This window comes from Parasteatoda tepidariorum, chromosome 8, assembly GCF_982258835.1.
Source record: "Parasteatoda tepidariorum strain Cologne lab strain chromosome 8, Ptep-v5.0, whole genome shotgun sequence".
NCBI lineage: Eukaryota > Metazoa > Arthropoda > Arachnida > Araneae > Theridiidae > Parasteatoda > Parasteatoda tepidariorum.
Genome location: NC_141762.1, coordinates 45135678 through 45147462, shown reverse-complemented (window position 1 = coordinate 45147462; position 11785 = coordinate 45135678). Strand labels below are relative to the sequence as shown.

The 11785-nt window shown below is 26.1% G+C and overlaps 1 protein-coding gene across 1 annotated transcript in view; it reads right to left on the bottom strand.

Moving 5' to 3' along the window:
* Window positions 1–3035: 3035 nt before the first annotated feature.
* The window catches only part of LOC107449145 (uncharacterized), a 30107-nt gene continuing 21357 nt past the window's right edge, over window positions 3036–11785 (bottom strand). Inside the window, exons 9-12 of the mRNA XM_016064585.4 lie at window positions 11087–11228; window positions 10834–11000; window positions 8898–9834; window positions 3036–5623 (exon numbers count right to left, since the gene is read on the bottom strand). Coding sequence (XP_015920071.1) covers window positions 5586–5623; window positions 8898–9834; window positions 10834–11000; window positions 11087–11228 — 1284 coding nt within the window. The 3' untranslated portion in view covers window positions 3036–5585. The remainder of the gene's footprint in view (window positions 5624–8897; window positions 9835–10833; window positions 11001–11086; window positions 11229–11785) is intronic.

Below are 11785 nucleotides of genomic sequence, written 5' to 3'. Positions count from 1 at the left end.
GATAATTTCTAGCTATACACATTTCCATGAAGACAATGAGTTCATAATAATAAAAACATGAATTAATAATTATATTTTACAGCAGTTAAACAAAAACTGGAGTTCATTAAATAATTACTAAAATTACTCTTTACATAACATATATAATATAAACATCAATTAAAATTTAAAACTGTAAAAGTTCAGATATTTTTTTAAAAAGAATGATAAATAAAATAAAGATTTAAAATGTTTTGTAATTCTTTAAAAAAAATTATTTATAAACTTAGACGACAGTTCTACACAATTTATTCAATAATTTATGGCAGGCAGAATAATACAACAAGTTTTCTTGCACTTATAAAAAACGAAAGTTCATCTGGAATTTAATGTCGTAGTAGAAATACACTTGTTTCTGCAAATTTAGAATTAGAATAATCAGCCACTAAAAATTGTCACACTCCAAAGGTTAGGAAATTAAACATTATCCGCCATATGTTGTGAAGATCAGTATCAATAAGTAGTAAAATAAAAATGAAATTTGATCAACTACAAATTCCTGTAGTAAATTTAATTACTAACGTGTCACATTAGATAAATAACTATTAACAATGAAATTGAAAATATCTACAGTGAAAGTGATAACCCACATCTTATGAAAAATTTCATTTCCCTACTGTAAATTAATTTATTGAACAAGAGGATTTATCTCGCTGTTTAGTACAATACTCAGTCAAGAGAGGGTAAGGCCATTTATTGGTTCATTTTCATAAGAAGTCTCATATTTATGGAGCAGTTGTGACAGGTAAATCTGTTTATCTCTTAACTAAAAATCATTTTTTACTCCCAAGGTCTTCAATTCAATTACAGATCTGTGAAAAAAAAACAAGAGTAGAATAATGTACCAAAAATATACAGAGATTACAAGGAGAAAAAGAAATTAAAAGGTAATTTTAAACGTTGTTGAAGAAAAAAGTAACTATTTGATGACGGACTGTTTTAACATATCGTTAATTTTTCAATATTTATTTTAGTTAAGTATTAAATTTAAATGCTGGCATTAGTTTTTTTTCGTGTATATTTCACAAAGAAATTACAGAATCATATGTTAGCAGAATTCATTAAAAGTATAGTTAGTTGTAGCTTATGTTATCTTTACCAAATGTTTCAAAACTTCAAATGTTTAAAAATCAATGAGATATAATGATATAAATGTGAAGTTAATAAATTAAAAACACAAAACATAATTTTCCAATTATATTGTTGAGGGATGTCTATGTATATCATGCAGATTGCTTAGAAACACATAAATATATTTAAATTAAAGTTAGATCACTATTTTACTTTAATAATTTATCAGTGCTTCTAATACTTTTTGGAGTTTAAAAGTCATTTTTTATATAATGATTGATAAAGCTTTAGTCATGTTATTAAATTTCTAAGTAATTTCCATAGTTTTTCTTTCAAGCGATTACTATAGACACTGGTCAACAAAAACGAACATTTTATTATTTGCTCTAAACTTTTCAATGTATTTAATTAGTTATTGGATATTAAATTTTTAGATACAAGCTCATTTAAGGCTAACTGGTTCTGTATTAAGTGTGATTCTAAGCAAGGAAGCTTAATTTTACAAAAGTTGATTTTATTAAGCATTCTACATAATACACATAAAATTTGCTATTATTATTCAGGAAAAAATTGATTCATAGAAGGAAAATTAATTTGACCAGTTCACACGGAAACTAGATAGAAAATTACAATGCTATTAAGTGTAAGTGATAGGTCAGTTTAATAAACAATGAATATATTCTGAAAAGTTATTTGAATGATGGATAATAGAACTGCTTTATAAAGTTCACAAATCTGCTCATTTTGAATAAAATTTTTTATTTCTTAAATACTTGTAATTTTTTTTTTAATTTTCTTCAATTTTTATCCAGAAATATCACTATTTAAAATAAAAGCCAAAAAATTTTTAGCACCGTATTTCATGTTAAAAAATCTTTTTTAATAATGTAAACAAATTTACTATAAAAATTTACATGTAATGTCTTTAAAATTTGTTCTAAAGTAGAGTTTTAAGGGAAAGAAATTCTATCAAACATGAAAATCAGATTTTTAAAAAAGTTTTTTTCACAGAGTCATGAACACAGAGTCATAGGTAAAGTTAGCAAATTGTAATTAACTATCAAAATCTAGTTCAAAGGAAAAGAAAAAAGTTTTTTAAATTTAATTACTAAAATATTTTCTAATACGTTAATAAATGAAGTAATAGATAATTAAGCTGACATTTATCTTTTTGACATTATGAAAAATAATCTTTCAACTTATATATATATATATATATATATATATATATATATATATATATATATATATATATATATATATATATATATATATATATATATATATAAAGGTTTTTTACCTATGAAATACTTGATAAAAGGTGTCATTGGCAAACTTTAAAATAAATAATTATTTCAAAATAACCCTATAATAAAATAATTTCTGTAAGATTATGGTGCAATTTAGTTCCATCCCTAGGACAGTAGCATTAATGGCAAAAATATGTAAAATTCTTTTTAACTAAAGAATAGTGATGAAAAAAAAACGAGAAATAGAGCATTCTTAAAAAAGAAAATATATTAGCGAGCAATTTATTCCTTAAAGACTTCCTATGTTTTGATACATAATGTTGCAAGTTTTTTTTTTTGAACACCTATTCATAGGTATGTAGTAGAATATTTAAAGAAAAAAAAATATTCACGGGATATCTTAAGGAAAAAGAAAAGCAATTAACTTGCCAAAAACATTTCAATATTTTAAGAGATAATTTTAAAATATGTAACAATCCATATAAGTTTCAACTATATCTCCCAGAAAATTAAATAAACTGTCAGCTATGCAAAATAAAATATGGCAAGATTCTTAAAGTGTTTTGGTATAAAATTGATTATGATATTTGTACAATACATACCCTAATTATGTAGATGTAAAAAGGTATAAAGGTTACTGGGCAAGAAGACAAAACTTCCTACATATTACATAACTTAATGACATAAATTTTATTATTTTAATGACTTACTTACGTAATTGAACAAACTACAACAAATATTACAGTACATGAAAGAAAAATTATGTACCTTTAAAATAAAATGTAACAGGTACAATAATCGAGATCAAATTAGTAATTAAATTAGATGAAAGACAGCAAAATGATGTATGGAAAAAAGGCATTAAACAGGAATAAAAAATATTAAATACACAATGCTTGGTTTTTATATTTAAAAAAAAAACAATAGCAAAACATGTGGGGATTAATACAAAAAAGTATTCTTTAACATCAGAGAATTTCAAGGTTAATAAAGGTATATAAAACTTTCCTCAACAAGTTTTCCGAAAATTTCAGAATATTTTCATGAAATATATATTAAATATAAAATACAAGATATGTCTAAAAAGTTCGAAGAATGGAAGCATAAAAGTAAAATTTAAAAAAAAAAAAAAAAAAAAAAACAGCAGGTCAATTACAATACATTGCTTTTACAGGGTTGCCACAGAAAAAAATTAACAAAATAGTTGCTTTTTGTAGCCTAAAACATGAAAATAGTGACCAAAAACTAGGAAAATAGTTGCTTAAATAAGAACAAAAATTCAAAAAAAATATTACTAAAATTTTGTTAATGACTTAATTGTCATATACCATGATCCATTCAGTCAAGTTGGTGGCAAATATGATAATTTTCATCTAAACGTAAATGTTTATATATATATACATACATACACGGAAAGTGATTACTCAAATTCGAAATTCACGCATCGTAATATTGTTCTTTTTTTTTTTTTTCCTTTTAAAAATCACTCAGAATTTCGTAGCAATAATCATTGAAAAGGCGATCGAGAAATGAAATAGACTTACAATGGAGTCTGTGCAGATTGAACGAATTAAAAAGTGAAGACCCAAATTTGCAATTCAAAATTTTTTATTTTTTAAGAAAAAAAAAAGTTCAGTGTGTTCAGAAACTATCTTGTGGGGTTCAGATTTTTCACCCAATTTATGCTTAAAAAAAAACACTGTTAGGAGTACAGAAAAGTTTCCCAATAGTCTCCTTTTCCTGAAAATTCCATTCCATCTCTCAATAGTCTCCTTTTTTAGCCTTTTCAGGCAAAAAAAGTTGCCATAGTCGCCTCATGTCAAAAATAGTTGCATTTTATTCGCCTGTGGCAACCCTGATTTCAATATTATTACCAAGGCTGCTAGATTGAATCAGTGAAGGCTTTTTTGTTATGAATCAAACAAATGTAGAGGGAATGTGAAAAAAAGTTACGTCTGCGATGCATGTTTTTGGGGAATGTTTTCATAGCATTTTCTGAGTGCACTCTGATCCATTGGGGAAGGTACAATGGATCGACACAAGTATGCATCTGTTCTTGCAGATCGTATTCACTCATTATATAATAATTGTTTTTCCTCAGGATGATGACATCTACTAGTAGGGTTTTGCAGACTAATCTGTGCTGGTCTTTACTACATCCCATTTGTACATAGGCGTCTCTCTATACATATAGCTGCATTTTTAATTTTTGTGGCATTTGATATATCTAGCCATTTACTGAACTTTTTAGATGAACCTTGTATATTCCTAAGTTTAATGCTAAAAATATTGAATGAAAGGTATATTGTAACAACTAAACAAGATTTATTTCATTCCTTCTTCACCATACTAATTAAATATACTTCAAAAAAGTTTAAACAATAAGAGCATAAATCTTTAAAAATATTAATAAAACAAACCATAGTTTGTTTTATAAAAATATTTGCTTGTATAGATTAAGTTTTTTTTCCAGAAATTTCTATAAAAATTTACAAGAAAAAAAAAAGAACTTTATACTGATCATGCAAAAATTAGATATATTTTGGTCAAAATTAGGTGAAGCTTTAACAGTCCCCATGAATTTAAATTAATTATAATATAACATTCCCTACAAAAAAATAGCAATAAAAAGTTTTAATTCTGAAGTAAATGAATTATTAAAAGCAATACCATATTAGTGAAATATAGTACTTCATAAAAAAAAAAGAACATTTATATGGTAGTTCTTAAATTACCGATTATATTTTTCAGAAAACTTTAAAGCATTTTGAATTAAAAAAATAGGAAGTTCAAATTAAAGCAGTAAAAAAAATATTAAAATCAGATAAAACATAACCCAAAAAAGCAGATATATCAACTGAGGTTAAATCACATTCAAAAAACAAAGTGAAAAATATTTCATAAAAAAACCTCTTGTTCATTAAAAACTATTACAACAGTTAGAATAACAAATCTCATAATTATATACAACAATTCAACAGTAAACATTCTTATAAAGCATAATAAATCTCCACAGATAAAAAAAAAAATCAACAAAAGCATCAACAATAATTATCATAAAATATGACAAGATAAAGAAATCTTCAAAAGTTAACCAAAAAAAGTAAAGAAAAAGTGTAAATGCAGGAATAAAAAATATTGGGGCAGTTTGGCAAAAAAATTGAATAAAAGCATCAAATGGGTGTAACCAGCAATTATGAGTCTTTGTGCTTTCAAACTTTCCTCTCAAACTGGAATTTTACTTTCAAATGGCTCTGGAAAAACTGAAATGAGAAAATATATAAATTTTAATATAGTTATTTATTTAATTTTAAATTAATTAGTTAATAAAATCAGTAATAATATAACCTTGAAAATAGATATACACATAACTAAATGTTAACTATTCCTCGTTATGAACAAAACTTTTAATTCATGAAAAAAATTATTATAGCTAAAATCGTGTCTTAAATTGTGTCGTTATGAACAAAACTTTTAATTCATGAAAAAAATTATTATAGCTAAAATCGTGTCTTAAATCAAGCTTTTTTTTTTAAAAAAAAAGGCAACCCTATTTATTTAAAAAAAAAAAACTTTTTAATAATTTTAATTTCTAACAATTACATAAATACTTATAGTTTACAAACAAATGAATTAGCAAATTTTCCCATAAAAATCTAATCAATTTTAAGTTTGCTTGCTACTATCACTCTGTGCTATTTTAAATAAACAAGTAATTTTTAAATGTTTTTGTATCATTGAGTCACTGCAAAAATACATATGAAATGCAACTTATAATGCTAGCAAATTTAAAGTAAAGTCATAATGTCTCTAAGAAAATTCCAAACTATCACCAATTCCAAGCTCTATAGGTTTTCAAAATTTGACAAATATATAAGTATTTATAGCAGGAGTTAAGATCCATAGTTTCTCAAACTGTTTATCTTGATAAATAACACAATATTCTTGCTTCCATTAAAAGCATATGTGGGACAGAGGTTTGAACTTTACATATATAAAACTTTTTTCCATTATGAGTGTAAACATACATTTACCGTATATTTGCAATATGCTTTTATTTATGATTTTAATATTTTTAAAATACAATATTTATATAAAAAATATTCTAACAAAAAATATTTGAAATTCATTTAAAATAATATCAATGTATATTATTTTATTTAATGTAGCATTATAATAATATTCATTGTATTAAAATAAATGACAAAAAAGTATTTTATCCTCTCTTTATTATTTTTAAGTGCTATAATTATGAGTCATATTTCCTAACTGGATTATTTTTTATGTATATATATGCAGCCCACCATTTGATATTATTAGTGCTATTGATAATTTCATTATTTTAAAATGTTATATTTAATTGAAAAATGTATTACCTCAAATTTTGCATGCTCTTTTTTAGATTAAAATTTGCATTGATTTAATATAAAAAAGAGAAGATTTTTGTAATAGGAATCAATACTAATGTTATAAAATGCACACTGCTAAATAATAACATTAAATTATACTGAAGAATGACATTTACTTACATAATGAGGACCACAGGAAAACTTACTTTTTTATTTGCATGTGAAAAAAAGTTGCAAAGTAATGTATAATAATATTCAAAATCTTTAGATATTCCTCTTTTTTTCTTCATGTTAGTACATTTTTGGAATAAAAGTAGATATTTTTTATTTTTTTTAATGAAAATATTAAATAATAGTTGAAGAATCTTTATGAAATACTTCTTATGAGTTCAATTACTTATAATTTAGAACCCATTGTCTATTGTTAAAAAAACAAAAAATAACTCAGTTTGAACCAAAAAACTTGGTTAAAAAAAAGGTTTTTTGCTTTTTTTTCAATGGAAAAACTTTGTCACCCCTAAGCTACATGAAAGATACAAGAGGAAAAACTGCAAAAGGTACAAGGTGAAGTGTGTAAAAGGAAAATGCAAAAAACTAATCATCTAATTAAATTTTGAAGATTTTTAGAATAACATGCTTCAAAATAGGAAATTCTACTTTTTACACACATGCATTGTTTCTAATATATATAAAAAAATAATCAAATAGAAAAATAAATTAAGTAAAAATATTTGTCATAGAATCATAGCACGGTCATAGTTTAAAACTGTTAAATATTTTTTCTTCGACTAAAAGCGTAACACTGCAATAATAATATTATTAAGAAATGATACTGAAATTAAGATCATTTAGAAGTGTTGTCAGCAAAAAAATGTAAAGAAAAACTGCTACCTCTAAAAGAATTCATTTTTAAAGATTTAGGTAACCAAAATCTATTTATCAGAGAATTTAAATTTCAAGTAAATAAGCTGGAGGTAAAGTAAATTAATATTTTTCACAACCTTCAAAAGCGTCATAGCTAGAGTAGCACTTCATTAAGGAAGGAAAAAAGTTGTTTGACGAGAATTCTTTTCCATTCTGCATAATAAAATAAAAGGAATTCCTACTAAATATTATTTTCCTAATTCTAGTTATGGTAAAATGCTCTAAAATACATAAAAAATAAGGATAAAGTTCTGTGAAGAAATTTTTGGCTTTTAATTGAATTATAATTCAGAGAAATGTTTCATTTGAACATATATAAGTGAAAAATTTCATTTGAACATGCATAATCCAAAAGACCTGGAGGTTTAATGCAAGATATCACATAAAAAGTGATCACTACACCTGACATTAATTTCACTTACCATATTTCATTTTCATACTGAAAATATAATCTTTTTCAGAGTTCAAATAGATTTTTATAACTTCTTAGGACCGTGTTTTTTCTTCTTCAGAAAGCACATTATTTATACACATTTTTCACGAGCATTAAAAATATTAGGGTTTTACAAATATGTGTTTAGTTAAATTTTGAAGCACTTTAATTTGAAATAATTGAAAAAGTAACTTTTTCAACAAAATATTAAATGATGAATTATTAATTTCAAGAAAAATATTTTCCATAAAACCTTTGCTTAATTTTGTTGTTCAAGCATTTTACTAAAATTAAATTAGCCTACTGCTATTCCTAATTTTTACAAACTATACAAACACTACTACTTTGAAAAGAAAAATATATTTTAAACTCAGAAGGTAAGATCTTATAATGCTAATGATAAAAATCATATTACATAATTCTTCATATACAGTAGGGAACCGATTATCCGGAACAATCGGGACCATCATTATTCAGGATAACTGATTTTTCCGGTTTTCTGAATCGCTACAAAAAGCCGTTTTTTTATATTGTTAAACCCAACTAAAAAAAAATATTTGGAAATAATCTTAAACAGAAGAAAAAAAGATGAAGTAATATACTAATGATTATTTCCAAAATGATGGTAAGGTAAACATCTTTCAAAAAAGAATGAAAAATCCTAAAATCTTATGAGGAAAAAAAAATTTATTATTTTTTTTTTTAAAATGGCGGGAAAATGTATCGAATTTTGTTCCGGCTTTTTGGTTTTCTGATTTCCGGATAACGGGTTCTGTACTGTATAAAAAAATTTGGAACAAAATAAATTGCTGCATAATTTATTTTACATACTTAATCCTTCACACAGTCTAGTAGGGGAAAGAGGGACAGAACTTTTGAGATCCAAGCCTTCCAGCTGCCTGCCAAGTTTTAAAGTCAAAGAATTGTGTTTCTGTGCAACTTTTTGGGAAAGTACAGCAGGTGTGCTCATACGCCGATTGTTTTTCGCCTTTCCAGAATGTTCTGTAAAATCATCAGGAAGAACAAATGTTAGTTTTTTAACTGTTTTACCCCCACTTGAACGGCGTGCCATCAGTTTGGAAGTAGATTGATCATTATGACTAGAATATTTATCACCAGGAAAAGTATCATTATTTGTTTGATTATCTTGCTCTTCAGAGACCTCCTCATCGTCGTCATCATCCTCAGTGGCATTACTTATATGCTGCTTGTGGATTGCAATAGAATCTTGATGTCGAATGTAGCTTTTTCGCAAATCAATATCATTCTGCTCCTGCTTGCTTACAGCCGGAGAGGAGGCAGAGCTGTCATAACCACTTTCAATTGGTGATGACGGAAGGAACACAGATTCTTCAGATTGCAATGATGAGTCTTCATTACGAGAGAGTTGGGCACTGTCAGATATATCCGAAGATGACTCTTTCTTTTCACTATCAAGGAAGACTCTACAGACTTGAAAACGATTCCTTTGTAGACTAGATGATCCTGTTGTTGCGCTTTTTGAATGACCAGGAAATGAAGCACTGGAAACCATTCCAATGTTAGATGCATTAGAGCCATTAGATGATTGACTTCGTTGAGATGTTTTCTCCTGAATGAGGGAAGTTAATTCGGCTTCACTACGGATGATAGGTACATTTGAACTCTGAACAACAAAGTTTACATTCTTATCCTGCTGTTGTTCGCTCTCAATTCTTTTTCGGTTTCGCAGGCAATATTCTTGAATTTCCAACAGCAGCTTTTGCTCACCATTAACTTCATCAGGATCCTATAAAGGAGAAAAGTACTCAATGAAACTTTGTTACACAACCATAATGCATTCTAAAATATTTTACCAATACTTAATATTTTACAATTTTCTCTTGATTATCACATCGGAAAATATTTGTAAACGTAATAATAAAAAAAGGCTAAAGATAAATATATTTAAAAATTTTTTTTTTACATTATATGCCCGCAAAGTATTAGGATACCAATAAAGGATTGGATTAAATAAATATTATTATGATGTTTTAATTAAAATACACATAAATTAAAAATTGATGTCTTTTCTAGTATTTTCAAAGTCTGATATACTGGCTAGGATAAAACCATTCCTTATTGTCAGATACATACACATTTCTAAATATTAAGTCTTTGGTAACTTGTATTGACAATTATAACTTCAAAAATACCATAAAATATATAGCATAAGGTATAGGGCAAAATTAAAGGTAGCTGTTGGCCACAGGGCTACTAAATATAACCAGTGATAACTAAAAAATTATCTGCCAATTGCCACTTTTTTTGTTAATGCATGCTATGTGCAGTTTATTATTATTATATATTTTAAAAATAAAAATGACATTTTGTATATTTTTCAATATTCTGAAAACTACTTTACACGCTTGCTTAGTAGATTTTTCTTCATTTTAAAAAAGAACCTTGTAATGTTTACCAACATACTTGAGAAATGATTCACAAGAAATGCCTTACATTGTTAATATCAACAGTTTTTTAGTCAAATTTCTTTTTCTCCAATTTTTGGAAAAGTGAACAGTTATTTTAAAAAGTGGCCACTGTTAAAAATGCTACAATCGGCTACTAGCAAAATTTCTTAATTTTGCCATTTAATATAAAAACATCAAAGTAAAACTATGCATAAGACTTTTGCAAATTGGCAGGTTAGCAGTAGCGGATTAATTTATAAAATGTTAATAAAAATTCAACTAGAGATAAAAAAAAAGGAAGAAAAAATCATCCTTATCATAATAAAAGAAAAGTATACCCTTTCATCTTTGATTGTCTGCTCTACATTCAAATTGACCATACTCTGATTGTGATTTAAAGATAGAGCAAGAGCCATCAATCCAGCAAGTCTGATATCATTTTCTCTTAAATCGATCAATGCTATATGTTGATTATCAGCAATAAATTCAGCCAATGCAACTGAACCTAAAATGAAAGTTAAACAAAATTTAGAAATTTTAAAAATGTTTCTTGAAAGAGTAGTAAAAAATTGAGTAATAAAGTTAAAATACCTTCACATGTAATTTGGGATTTAACTAAAATGAGGTCTTGTAAGGACTGATTTGTTAAAAGACCCTGTTTCATTTGTTGAATTCCTTCATTGCATATACTATTTTGACTGAGATCAAGTGATGTCAGGCTTTCAGAGACCAGCTGAAATAATTAAAAAATAAAATATAATTAGTTTAGATATCGTGTGCAGGCTGGCTAAATTTGTATTTTTGAAAGTTGATACTAAACAAGCTATCTGCTAAATATAGTTTTTAAAGCCTCTCCTCCTGAGAATTTTCCATGACTTATATGGGTTAATTCATTATTTCATAATATTAACACATACACACAATGTGAAACTAATAGCTCCTATAATGAATTTTAACTTTGAATAAGTGATGTTTAGAAGAAAAAAAAAATAAAAAGCCAAAATAACATTATTATAACTAGACTAAAAGCACAAATGTAAGTACATAAATTGACATACTATAGTTTCAGTTCTATAAACAAGAGCGTTCTACAGTTTCTAAATGTCAAATGAAGGGAGAGAAGTAAAGACACAAACGCATGAATGGGTTTTACTAATATGGTCAAAGGAAATAACAATGGGGAGATAAGAAACAGGTGTGGGAAACATGTTTCGTTATGTCCATTTGACGTTTAAACATCGAGGGAGGTTCTTATTTATATGACTAACACTATAGAATGCCAATTCATTT